Source organism: Lates calcarifer, linkage group LG1, assembly GCF_001640805.2.
Source record: "Lates calcarifer isolate ASB-BC8 linkage group LG1, TLL_Latcal_v3, whole genome shotgun sequence".
Taxonomy (NCBI): Eukaryota; Metazoa; Chordata; class Actinopteri; family Centropomidae; genus Lates; species Lates calcarifer.
The window spans coordinates 2,155,309-2,169,929 of NC_066833.1; the positions used below are offsets into that span (position 1 = coordinate 2,155,309).

Below are 14,621 nucleotides of genomic sequence, written 5' to 3' on the forward strand. Positions count from 1 at the left end.
ATAATCCTCTGGATGAATCTCATCTGTGACTTTATACCAGAGAGCTGCAGGATAACGGCTGTTCAACGTCTGGTCGTTCACAGCTGTGTGAAAGCAGAGGAGAGTTTCAGAACACAGAAGGAGGAGAAAGTAAAGACAGGATGGTGAACAGAGAGAGAGAGAGAGGAGAAAACCAGTGAGAGAGGGAGGGAGGGAAACGCCAGAATCAAAAATAGAAAGATTTAAAAAAATAAAAAAAGAAAGAAACCTAGAAGAGAAAGAGGAAGGGAGCTGGCAGGCAGAGACATTAACAGGATTAGAAAGGGGGAGTTTCCTCAAACTGGCAACCCACCAGGCAGACTGTCAACACACACCACCCTGCAGCTGACACACACACACACACACCCCATCATCATCAAATACAACAACAAGACCCCCACCACTGACCCACATCTTTCTCTACTGTCAGCATATCATTGAACTCTGTGTGTGTGTCTGTGTGTGTGTGTGTGTGTGTGTGTGTGTGTGTGTGTGTGTGTGTGTGTGCAGGCTTCAGGGGATGACACGCTCACAAAATACCACACACACACACACACACACACACACACACACACACACACACACACAGAGAGAGACAAACCCTGCCACACAGGCACATGAACATGAACATGCATCTATAGCTCCATTATTCTTGACACTACGTTAAAGTAATTCTGGGTAATGAAGTCCTTAAAATTCAATCAAAAGTCAATACCACAGAAATACAGGAAGTCAAAGAAGAAGGAAGCTCAACTTGATTAAAAACAGAATTCATCTGAAGGTGATTTTATTTTTCGATTTGGAAAGTGTTTTGGTCTTGGAGTCTTCATATCGAGTTAACAGAACGACGAACAGACCCTCCAGGTTCAGGACTGCATGGTGTCCCTGCAGCTGAAGGGTTCATCTGCATTCAACATCAACAACTCAATGGACTACAGTCGTCTCTCTGCGCAGCCGCCTAGCTGGCATCTACTGATGCACGTGAAGCGTTTAGGGGATATCTGTACATTTTAGTTACAGAAAAGAACCTGGACTACACTCTCCCCTCTGAACTCCATGAGTCTCTGCACGCACGTCAGTCACACACATCCATCTACTATCTCTACTGCTTATCCTTGAGGGTCACATGGGGGCAGGAGCCAGTCCCAGCTGGAAACACAGTACAGTCTTATGGAATAAAATAATTAACCTTAAGGTGGGAAATGGCAGAGATGCTACTTTACAAGCTGTTTTATGGAACTGGCTTAAGAATGACCATCTTCCTACAAAGCTCAGGAGCTAGGGGGGCGTTCAGGTTCAAACTGCTGACCAGGAACTCAGAAATTCTGATTCCCAGTTAACTGGAACGCACCAAAACAGCAAAACAGTCAGAAAACTCCACTGGGTAACCTAACCTGACCGGTCACTCAATGTTTCTAAATGAACCACAGATAATGAGCATCCACCTCCAGCAGACTTCAAACATCTTCCCCACACACATACACACAACACCATCACAGCCACCCAAAACACCACAACAGTGTGGTGTAGAGTCACACCTGAGCAGGTGAAGCAGACAGACACCGCAGGCTTCACTTTCTATCTGAACAGATTTCACTTTATGAGACTTAATGCCACAGCTTTTCATCTGTCTGGGTGTGGATTTATTCTGCTTTCTCTGTGTGTGTGTGTGTGTGTGTGTGTGTGTGTGTGAACACTTATTTATATATGCTGGCATGTGCTTCATGGTGAATTAGGATAAGCCTGAAGCAGAGGGGTATGGAAAGTGTATGCGCTTGTCACTGTGAACTGCTTTACAGCTGTAGATGTGTGTGTGAGTGTGTGTGATGTTTGGATGCCAGTATGATGCCAGGAGGATTTCAGTGGGAGGTAGAGGTGTGTGTGTGTGTGTGTGTGTGTGTGTGTGTTGGGGTGAATTTGGCCTACATTTGGAGGGATGAGAGACTGTTCCTGTTTATTTATTCAAAGGGATTCAGCTCCTGTCAGGACAGACTCACACTGTACATCTCTGATTTAGACACACAACATGATCTCGTCATCAGTCCTTTAAGCCCAAAGATATTTACTTTACTAACACGTATGACAAAGATGCAACATGTACCACAGTGATATATCGTATTGTAGAGACCAGAGACAACAACTGTTCAGTGCTTTTGTTTTAATATTTGAACATCCATCCTAGTTTTTTACACATGAAGCATCAAACGTTTCAATTATCCAGGTCTGATTCAGAGGAGACTTGTGGGACTTGGTCATGCAGGATTTAAAGTTTAAACTCTTTGAATCGTAGTCCACTGCTTTACCTGTAGAGGCCTGGTGGAAGATTTACTGAACTCTTATATTTCCTGAGGCAGCAAACTGTCAGAGAGGATCCTTCTCTAGATTTAAAGCTGCACACAGGTGAAGACATCATCACAAAGCACTGATGTTATTCCCAATTTCAATAACCAGCAGATGTAGCCAGTCAGCCAAAGTGTCTAATAAGAACGAGGTTCGACTGCATCTGATCAAATCTGAATCCAGTACTGTGACCAGCTGCAGACACGTGTAGAAAACCACCACTAGGATTCGTCCTGTGCTGAATCTCATGGCTAACAAACCCCGAGCATGAGCTGCAGCAGGAGAGGCCAGGTTTACATCACCACAGAGAAATGTGTGTTTGTATTTTCTGCTCCACATAGAGAGCTGGTCTGATCTGAGCCGAGTGCAGCAGCAGATGAAAAACGCTGATAGAAAAAAGCCTCAAAAGGCCTCATTTAGTCACAGACACCCACAGACACAAGACATGACCTCAACACACACACACACACACACACACACACACACACACACACACACACACACACACACACACACACGGCTGCAAATCTGAGCGGCCGAGTCTGGAGTGAATGTAGGACGTGGAGAGGGAAAAGTTCAAAAACAGATGATGTAATGTGTGACATCATCCTTGGTGTGCAAAGCCCGATCACCTGGGGTTCAGGTATCAAAAGAAGAGACCACTTCCTGCTGGGCTCAGTGATCTCACCTGGTGATCAGGTGTCAAAGAGCAAAGTCACGAGCCCCTCAGATGTACAAAGATCCTCCTCTGAACTCTGAGCGCAGTGTTACTGTCATCACAGAAACACAGGAACAGTAGTTAGACCACATGACGATATACGACCACCGGGTCACATGACCACAGCTGAATCAACCACATTAGCTGAGGGAGGCTGAGAGATGTGGACAAAACCACCAGAAAAAAGGCCGCACGTGGACCCTGAGTGACCATCAGCAGCCGATACATGTGACATCAGCGTGACAGTAATGGCTGCAGGTCACATGACCGGGACCAGAGCCAGGTCCAGATCTCCTTTTACTGCAATCAAGTCTGCACATCAATATGTCCAGTGAACTTTTGTCATAAGAATTCATGAACTGAAGGCAGTGAAAAGCTTACCTTAGCTTAGCTTACCTAAATACTGGTATTTTAAACCTGTGATTAATAGTGATTCATTATTATATTGCTGCTCTTTCCCACTGCAAATTGGATCAGGTTTAATTTAATGACTCTGTTCATACATGAATGAATGAGCATCCTTCAGCGAGAATCCTTTAGCGCTAACGTACAGTAGGCATGAAGCAGAAACGATGCCGACGGTTGCTCGGCTGGCAGCTGCTCTTCACAGCGAGGTGGGGGATCCTTGGTTTCCCTGACAGGAAAAGATCCAAACTGTTGCCTCCTGAAAACAATGAGGTGGGGAGCGGCCACTTCCTGTCTCTGTGCTGGTGAGAGGACCAGCAGCTCAGCCGTCACTGCTCCACCTCAGAGAAACACAAACCGCCCATCTCCAGGTTAGCTCCTGCTTCACTCTTTCTCCAGAAAGGTAAATCAGACAACACGCTGTCGGGCCCAGGCTGGTGGGACAGAGGCCATTTCTGACTTTTACAACAGTCATCCCTCATCAATGATGTCTCTAGGTGAGCCACCATGGAAAACATTTCAGCCCTATTTTGTCCTCGTCCTGAATTCATGTCAGCTTCATGAAATGTTTGCAACTCACCATCACTTTCCTGATGAATCAGCAGGTCTTTGAAGAGAGTGACACTTCTTTTTTTGGCCAATATTAACAGCTGTGACCAAGAGAGGTCCAGGACAGGACATTTTACAGTTAAATAAGCTAGTCTCTACTCCCTGGTGGACTAATGACAGAATGGTCACACTGTTTTAAAATATATATACAGATATACCTGCAAGGAGCCAATATGCCAATATAGGCTGATTCATTGGTCCAGCTCCACTTGGCTTTGTCAGTTCATTATCACATGCAACCAAAGAAAGCAGCAGATCATCGCGTTTGAGAAGCTGGAAGTGAATAAATGTTTGACCTTTTTGCAAGAATAATGTCAAACCCTCCAATACTTGACATTATATCACACAGCTCAGGTCTCTGCATTAATCCAGGCTGACCGGAAGTCGAGCCTCACGATTTTCCCTCCGTCCACTGCGCTCTGTCTTTCTCCTCTTCCTCACTTCCTCTGTCTGTTGCTGCTCCTTCCTCTGAGAGAAAAACCATTAAGCACTCCATTAACTGCTTCATTAACTGCTTCATTCACTATACATGAGGCACTGGCGCTCCCCCCTCCCCCCTTCAGACGTCTGAGAACGCCACCTCCATTAATGGGCAGAGGTTTAAGGTGAAGATTAGGGCAGGGTTCATGGTGAAATGTGTATTTGTGGGGTTAAAGGTCAGGGTTAGGTTATGTAAATAAAAGTTTTTTTTGTTCACTGAACATTAAACTGGAAATCCACTGCATTTCTTGGACATGATTTGTGTCCCCACAAGTAAAAATAAGAGGGTGTGTGTGTGTGTCCGAGAGGGTGTGTTTCTTTCCCAGCTGTCATTATGTTCAGGTGTGGCGGGAACACTGAGCGGATAGACCCTCCTCTAACCCCACACCGTTCCAAATTCCTGGGAATCCACAGCTTCCTGTGTGTGTGTGTGTGTGTGTGTGTGTGTGTGTAATAAATGAAAGGGAAGGAAAGCAGCGAGGAGGAGGAAGTGAGGGTGGTAAACTCTGGGAGGTGTATCTGCCTCAGGCGTTCATTATGTATCCATCCACACACATTGAAAACACACTGTGTTCACGTCTTACTGCATCTTTAAAGTCCAAACATTTCCTGCATCCTCTCTTTACCACTCACACACCACTGCACAATGACAGACTTCCTCAAGACCCAGTCCCAATCCCAGTGACTAAAGAAAAGTGTATGATACTACACAAAATAGCACAGAGACAGCTGTAATGCAGGCTGTATTCTGTATCCAAATGTATCCGCTGCTGAAAATAGTCCCCGACAATCGCACCACTCCCTCCTGTTTGAGTAAAGCTTCATTAAAATCTCTGTGACCTGCTGTTTTGGGAAATTAAAACTTAACTAAAAACTAAAAATGAAAGGTTTTTAAAGATTTAAATCCTCAGGTGTGAAGCTGACAGCCACAGACAGGAAGTACAGAGACAGACCAACACACTGTTGAGATTTGTTGACAGAAAAATACACAATATTTCCAGCCTCATCCTTTAAGTTGTCAAACATATCTCAGTAAATCAGGTAACAAACGAATTAGTGCAAGTTCAAACTGAGTTTATCAGGAGAAACACTTTGAATTCAGTGTATTTCAATGGAAGAGGGAGATTCATAAAGCAGAGGCGGGAATGTTTCTCCATCATGCCTCACTTCTCTAGAAAAGGAACAAAGTCAGAAAGGAGGGCATTGCTGTCCCACCTTTAAGACGACTCCAAAGGTATTAACATTTGTGTTAAAGAGCCGACACTGCTGTGTGACACATCACGCCTCTGATTCTGCGATGCAGGCATCCTGTAAATCACACAGTGGGGCAGCATGACACTGGTTTTGTGTGGTTCAGTGTAAACAAGAAAAGGCGGTGCATTCAAGGGTCTTCTTAACCCCACTGTAGCACAATCTCTGTGAAGAGGGGCTACAGTCCTGTGAATGTCTGCTCCAAATTTACTGAGGAACTCTGTTGTTTATGTTGGTGTTGTGTTGGGCTGCCCCCTAAATGTCGACTATTCAATGCATCAGTCGGGAGGATCCTGATTCGACTCACAGAACGTCAGCCGGCAACTCGTTCAGCTGCCTCAGAGCACTGCAGGAGCAACAGAGCGACAGGCTGTAAACTCTACATCCAGATCTTAAAATGACCAAACCACAACACTCTGGAGTTTGAGTTAGTTCTGCAGGCAGTGTGACCAGCTCTACCAGCTAAGAGCTGCATGCTAGCAGCAACAACACGCACAGCTACAAGCTGAAACTACCAGTGTTAAGACCAGAATAGTCGAATAGTCGTACTGAACAGTGGACTGACAGAACTCTCAGTAAGGTACAGCCCTAGAAATGATGTACATGTTTATTTGCATATCAAGTGAGGAAGTGAGATCCAATCACATGTGGTCAGACTAATGTTAATGCCAGGCATGATCAGGGCTTAAAGAGAGAATGGTGAAAAACAGAAACTATACAGAATGTGAACAAGTGGGAGGACTGAAAAAAAAACACTCAGATTCTGCTCTGAAATTTTCTGCAGATCTATTTTTATCTGGATTTGTGTGACTGATGTGAGCAGAGATGGAGGTCAGTGAGAGTAAAACAAAATCCTGCAGATGGTTATAATGTGAAGCACAAACATGTAATCTTATGTAATCTCTCACTGCATGGTTCAAACACACACACACACACACAGGGGGAAGCTGTTTCTGTCGACATGACTCATACACATACAGTAGAAAGCTGAGCTGTGTGAGAGTGTGTGTCCACTGAAAAACTGCCAAATGCTGCAGAAATGTGAACTGTCTGGAGCTGGGAACATGGTGGGAAGCAGGCTGCTACTGTGCTAATGGACACACACACACACACACACACACACACAGCAGATACACAGTGTCAGTGCCCAGCAGCCTGTCATTTTCTGCTCAACAGAATACAGTAGAATAGAGGCGGTCAGGGGGGTTTGTCTTATTCCTCCAACTCCAATCAGCAGCATCTGTAGCAGTAACACAAGAAGAACGGAAAGTGAAAGAGTTCTGCAGCTAAGAACAAAACTGATAACACACACAAGCCCCACACTCCACAGACCTCAAACTAATTCATCCCTTCAGACATTTTTAAAGTAAAAAAGATTTCCTCCTGCAGGCTTCATTTGCAGCTTCTCTGTTTTAAAGGATAGTAAAGTGAATATATTTAGGTTTTGGACTGTTGACCAAACAAAACACAAGATATGACAAGAGCATTTCTCACAATTTTATAGACCAATCTATGATATGAACAAGAGATTATTCAATGATGAAAATAAACTGTGATGTGCCTTTTTAACATTTTATAAAAATATTTGTCAGATTAACTGATGATAAAATAATAAACACAACATACACACTGTTGGTCAGACTAAACAAGAAGTGTAAAGGCGTCAGTGCAGGCTGGCTAGTTTGTGTCCATGTATCCATGTTGGCATGTTTAGACAGATTCTACGATTCCTGATTATTTTATTGACTAAATAATCATTCAATCAATAAAATAACATGGTTTGATTTAGGGCTGCAACTAATGATTAAATTCATTATCAACTAATCTGCTGATTATTTCATGATCAATGAAAAATTATTCCTTTAACCTAAAAGTAGTTAAAAACAACCATCACAACTTCCCAGAGTGCAAAGTCAGGTTTCTAAATGGTTTACATTTGTATTAGTCCAAAGCCCAAAGACCTTTAATTTACTATTATGTGACAAAAATGATATATATATATATTTACTTTCTATTGTTAGTTTTTTTTTTTTTGATCAACTTATTGTTTAAATAGAGATTGTAGCGGCTCTAAAGTTTAATTAATACCAGGCTATCACACATGAAGACACGTTGAATGACAAAGTCAATGTCCAAATTACAGCGGGTCAAACTAAACAAAGGTATTCCTCAGAACTAAACCTCATGTTTACCTTTAACACCTCAGCGGGTTGGCAGTCACAGGACAACACCACCATCACACACACACACACACACACACACACACACACACAGCAGCTGAAACCACCATGTGAGGCAGTGAGAGCAGACTGACCGGTTGGTTTGGTCTGGAAATCACCTTCCTTCACATTTATGCTCCAGGACTCAGGTGTTACATTAGTCTTTAAAAATCCCCCACAACTCCCAGGACCCTGTGCTTTCCCCACATCACCCAGCACCAGTACACTGCCTCTTATTATGCCAAGACTAATGGCTATTTTTGATTAGTCCATTAATCCTTTGGTCTACAGAATGTTAAAAAAAAGGCAGTCAAACCTTCCCAGAGTCGAATGTCTGTAAATGTTTTGTCTTGTCTGACCAACAGTCCAGAAACAAACTATATTCTGTTTGCAGTGATTTAAAACTACATTTTCACTTTGGTGAAGCTGAAACATTTAAGCACTGGTGTGGATTAGTGCTTTGTGAATATATCTGCTGGGTAAAACCAAGAGCTGGTCAATATGGAAGTATGCTGAAGGATCTTGGGGTTGGATGGAGCAGGAGATTGACAGGTGGACTGGTGCAGCGTCAGCAGTAATGCAGACTGTTGAAGAGGGAGCTGAGCCAGAAGACAAAGCTTTGGTTCTACGTTCCTTCCCCCAGCTTGGGTCATGAGCTCTGGGTAGTGACACAAGGAATAAGATCGTGGATACAGGCAGCTGAACGGGTTCCCTCCGTATGGCGTCTGGGCTCAGCCCTAGAGATAAGGTGAAGGTGGGAACACCTCAGGATCCCCCAGGACGAGCTGGAATACTCTGCTTAGCCTGCTGCCACTGCCACCTGAGCCCGGATAAGTGAAAGAAAATGGATGGATGGATATCAATTTAAGAAAGACCTGTGGGAAAACCTCCACAATTCCTCATGAGAGAATTATGTTGAAAACAGAAAGGGGGAGGCTTGATCCAGAGGAGGCCTGGGGGCAGTCAGAACCAGTCTGAAACAGTCGTGGTCGACCCAAACAGAGTGAGAACACCCACACTGGCAGCAGCATGTTTCCAGCTAAGCTAAGCTAACCAGCAGCTAGCTGCAGCTTCATATTAACTGTATAGGTATGAGTGTGGTATGAATCCTGTGAAGTGTTCCTGTGAGGTAAAGACCCTGACAGTCCTCAGGCAGCGATGAAAGGTTGAAAGGTTTTGACGCCTCTCTCAACCTTTTATTGTTCAGTCTTTACAAAACTATCAATCACTCTTCACGTGAATAGCACTGTACACGTCTTCTCCTGGCTTCTCACTCCCTCTCTGAGTGTGGCTGTGGTCAAGACAACGTGTCGTCTGAACTGCTGTTCTCCAGCTGAACTCAGCTCTCTGTGATCAGACGGTGTCGGTGGGAGGAGGGTTTAAAGAAACCAGCTCCAGTTTGTGTTTCTCTACAGGTTGAGGCTTGTGTGGCTGCCGATATGAAACTAGGCTAAACCACAGTGTGCATCCTCACATCTGTGTGTGTGTGTGTGTGTGTGTGCCTGCTCCTGTGTGCAGATTCCTGTGTGTGTCTATACATGAGTGTGTCACCACGTGTTCATCTATCACACTCTGTTCCTTCTCCTCTAATCTCATTTCATGGAGGTCGATCACAGCTCTCGTGTCATCACAGACCAGTGTGTTCATCATCTGATAAATAAAGGAGATCTTGTCTTTATGTGAGTATATGTGTCTAATTAATGAAGCCTAATCACCCTCAGGGCTGAAGACGTTGTTTTTAATTCAGCGAGCTATTAAACTAACACTGATGAGGAAAACACACACAGCTGCAGCCTGTTCAGTCAGAGCTGATGCTGAGCTGGTTACGATGCATCCTGTGATTGTCTGCAAATGAAAAAACACAATAATCATATTTCACAACTGCAGTCGTGCACATTTTTCCCCCTGACAAGAAGGAAAAGCTGAAGAGCTGAGAGAGCAGGTAAAAGCTTTAGGAGAAGCTCAGTGATTGAATCAAAGAATAGGTGGAGTTTGGCCTGAGTCTGAAGCCTGTCTGTGGTTCTGACTTCTCACTCTGATAAAACACAAAGTGACAGTCACGCTCTCCTCTACCCTCCACTGACAATCAATCAACAATAATCAATTTCAGCAGCCATCTGTGTACATTTATCCTCCCATAATGACAGACTGCATTAATATAAAGACTGATTATTAGCAGGTCCACCTTCCATTCAGCAAATCTGGCCTCAGTCATTATTAATGAATGAGTGAGTGAGTTATGTTTTCATTACCGTATCATGTATTTAACTCTACCCAGCTCTCACTGGTTTACAGGACTCCATAAATTCATATACACCAAAACCACAGAGCTTCACTGTTGACAAGGAAACTCATAAGTCACTGTCAAAATCATTCAGCACAGCCCAATACATCAGCTGGTGTTAGCTAATAAAAGCAGCGCTGAGGTAATTAATCAATTCATAAATGAATAGCAAACTAACGACTCTGACAGAAACTTCATTCTTCATATATTCTCGTTTCTCTAATTCTGTTCTACAAAACAACAAACTGAGGATATCTGGGCTCTCGACCGCTGGTTGAACAAAACAAGAAGTGTCAACAGATTAAATGATAATGAAAGCAGATATGCAGCTAGTTATGACCAAAATCATCAAAAGGTCACACTGGCCTTGAACTTTGACCTTTGACCTTCAAAACCGACTGAGGTCTTCCTTGAGTCCAAGTGAACATTTGTGCCAAATCTGAAGCAACTCCCTCGTGGCATTTCTGAGATATCGCATTCAAGAAACTAGGACAGACGTATCACCAGCGTGGAGGCATCGTGAACCAATCAGTGATCAGCACTGGGCTGAACTGGAAACCTTTCAAAGTCAGTGATTAGCATCAGTCGTAAAAGGCCTGATTTGAACTTATTAAGAAGAAAACATTTAGCGTTACAACCACAAATGGAAGTAAAGAGACAGACGTACAGTGATCCTCCCAGCAGCACAGCTACACTCTGCAACTCAACAAAACACGGTCACATTACAGGAGAGTGCTGAGTGAGTGACGGAGTCACGCACGCTGCAGAGCAAGGCAGCACTAAAGTAAAATACAGGGTGAAAGAGAAACTGTGAGTGTGTGCATTGGGTTGAGCTCAGGTAGCTCTGATCCGGCGTCCTGTGAAGCTTCCTCCTCCCTCTCCCTCACTCTGCTGCCTCTGTCCATGTGATCCACTGTCATCATCTGAGACACAGTTAGAGAGTGAAGCCAAGCAGCATGACGTCACTGAGACCCCCCAGCCCAACTCTTCCAGTAAAGGCAGATGCTTTCAGTTTCACCTGCTCAGGTATCCAGGTATGTGTCAAAAAATAAAACCTTCTAACAACTGAAACAGCTACATCTCTTTTTAGAGACAGAGTTCCTGCAAGTCACACAACTCACGCTCTACAGCTTTCATTTCTGACAGTCTTCACGACAGTGAGAACATCACTCACATCCACAATAGTAAGAGACATATGTCACCACCTGCACAAGTAACCACGCTCCTCATAGAGCTGGAGCACCTACTGACATCTGCAGTGTGACAGGGCTGCTGATGGCGAGACATCCAACAACGACCAATCACACAAACCTGTGCTCTGTATCCACATGTTCAGTGTGACGGCACGACCAATCAGAGTCCTGTTTCCTGGTCCAACTCTCCTGTGTTTAAGATGCTGCAGTGCTGTGTCTGTGTCCAAAAACTATTCAGTAGCTGGGGGAGGGGGGGTGCACCTGGACAGGTAACCAGTCAGTCACATGACTGACACACACAGACAGACGAGCAGTCACACTCACAGTCATGCCTGTGTTTTCACATCAAACCCGTCTGGTGCGGGTCAGATGAGCTTCTGGTGTGTTTGACCTTCAAGTCTGGTTCATTACAGCTGGTGTCAAACTGTCAGTCAAACTCTGGTGTGTGGACCAAACGAGGGCACCACCTGAAAAGGACAGCATCAGTCCACCTCCAGCCACACTCCAACTAATGATGATCATTTTCTCAATCAACTGATCAGTTGTTTAGATACGAGGTCAGAAAGAGCCACCTTCATTCATTTGATCATGAAACCAACTGCTGAGTCTTTTTCTGTCGAGTAATCAATCGAGCTGAGTTTGTGTCCTGCTCATGTGTCATGAAGTGAAACACAGTGAACTGTCCTCCTTTAATATTACTGTAAAATGCCTCTCGAGGTCCAATTTCTACCTGTTTGTCAGCAGTCATGACGTACAATATGAGGTCCTGACTGATGAGTCATCCTTGGCAACGCCCTCAGGCAGTCATTAGCTATAAGTTTTGTTTCCAGTGGTCTGTGCAGAATCATCAGTCAAATCTAACAAAAACCACTTCAAAAGTTTGGTGCCTTTGCTCCTGAAAACAAGGTTAAAACGCCTTTTGTCCACAGGATAAACTTCTACTACTGATTAAACAGTGATGAGTTATCAGTCAGTCTGTTTACTGCTCCTGACCTTATCCTGCCTTGATCCCAACAGAATGAACCCAGCTACAGGTGAGAAAGCCAGTTCACCTGACCTGCATGTCTGTTAACACTGACACTGATGCATGAGTGAAGTCAAGTCACGTGTGTGTGTGTGTGTGTGTGTGTGTGTGTCCTCACTCTGCACAGAGGTTTCATGAATCCAGCCCTTCATGGAAAAGGGAAGTGGAGTTTCATAGACTCCGGCTGTTGATGCATTTGCTTTTATCATAGTGCACCAGTGCTCTGTGTGGGGTTTTATGGACTGCATGTGAGTGTCACTGGGTGCAGGGACCCGAGCCAACACCAGCCTCCTAATAAACAGCAACCTGTGCTCCCAGAAACGATTACCCAGAAACACACCTCTCACTGCACACTGTCATGTCAACTCATGTGTTTTGATTCTAAACATTCAAAAGGTTGCGTTCACTACAAGTAAAGAGCAGCAGAGACTGAGTGTGTGTGAGCGCAGCCTGCTCTCCATGCCTGTTTACAACTCTAAATGGATTAAAAAGGAAGTGGTGGGGAATTCCAGTGCAGGCCCACTGAACAGTGTGGTCCATGAAAAACACTTCAGTACCCACTTTCACTGCAGCTCTGCGTGAACCTGTGATCTGCAAACTGGACATGTGTTCACAGTGCTACTCCAAAAACCACTCTTTAGTCAGCAGCCAGCTCAGTGGAGGAGCTCGGTCCAGCTGCGCAGCTGGTGCAGGTCTGTTGGGGGTCTGGGTCATAAACGTTTTAGTTTGGTAAAATGAAGAGCGACAACACAAATAACCAAGAGACAAACCTACCCGAGTTGGTAGGGGTTCAGTTACCCGTGTTGCTCAATGAACAAACACACTCTTCAGCTTTATAATGAGTAACGGAAATGCCAGCACTATAAATAAATTGCAATGGTCACTGAGGAAAGTATCCACGCTGCTGTAACGCGTTACATCTCAGACTCGTTACCGCCCAGCACCCAGGTGTTTCTGGGAGAGAGATGTCCGGTAGAGACCCTTACCTGCCTCCACCGTGTCCGTCAGGTCGTGGTTGGCGGCTGTCCGGGGAAACTCCTTCAGCTTTCGGGAGCTGATGTTGAGGACGCCGCTGGCCGCAGCCTCCTCCAGCGCCCGCTCCAAGCCCCGGTTGGGAGGCAGGTTGGCGCTGCCGACGTGAGTCTGGATCGACGGAGAAGAACCGAGCTGGGAAAGAGGAGGACGAACCGACTCCGGTCCCAACGTCGCCATAATGTTCCCCCTCTCCGCTGCGCGCGCGCGTGTGTCGGTTATATCCGTGAGAGAACGAGCTCGGGCTTAGCTAACGTTCAGACAAACAGCGGGACACCGACTTCCCAGGCGGTTCCTCCTCGTTCGTCGCCGCCGCGTCTGCCTCCCCGTCTGCGCGGTGCGTCAAGCGGGCAGAGAGGGAGGAGCGGCGCGACATCCGGTCGCCAACTTTCAAAATAAAATAGCTGCCAGCACACCGCGTCGTTAAGGCCTTTGTTGATCGTTATTCACAGTTTTCTGGTGGAGCTCAGTCGTGGTGCCAGCGACAGCTGCCACAATCTGTTTATTTGTTTGTTTAGTTTGTTGAACAGTAAATCTATAGCGGAGAACAAGAGAGAGACTGTAATTAGATCACTAAATAAACAGGCTAACATGGCTTGCATTATTCCATGTTAATGGCAGTAACGTGGCTGTTTGAGTGTTTAGATTGGGAAGAACATCCACAAATTGGAGCCTGTAAATATTCTATGAAAAGTATCAATGGAAAGTGTATCTATCTATTTCTACACTGCAGGGAGAGATTTAAAAGAAAAAGGGAAACTTTTAGGAAAATGCTGCAGTTGTGTAGGTGGGTAGACTTTTTCTACGCTTTTTCATATGTGATTTTTTTTTTTTCTCTGATGATCGCAGACAGAAGAAAAGTCCACAGTAATGAAGAAGGTTATGGTTACTTTATCGCCTTTACTGTGTCGGATTAAGGGAACTGCTGCATCAAGTAGACATCATAAACATCACAATGAAATATTAAATACACGTGAGACACACACACCTCTCACCTGCCCGACAGAGACAGACATTTTAAAATGATGAGTTCTTGGTGAAGTGTAAA

The 14,621-nt window shown here is 44.8% G+C and overlaps 1 protein-coding gene across 1 annotated transcript in view; it reads right to left on the reverse strand.

The window, feature by feature from the left end:
- Positions 1-13,917, reverse strand: part of lrch1 (leucine-rich repeats and calponin homology (CH) domain containing 1) — a 77,031-nt gene extending 63,114 nt beyond the window's left edge. Inside the window, 1 exon segment of the mRNA XM_051075060.1 lies at positions 13,528-13,917. Coding sequence (XP_050931017.1) covers positions 13,528-13,753 — 226 coding nt within the window. The 5' untranslated portion in view covers positions 13,754-13,917.
- Between the last annotated feature and the right edge of the window lie 704 nt (positions 13,918-14,621).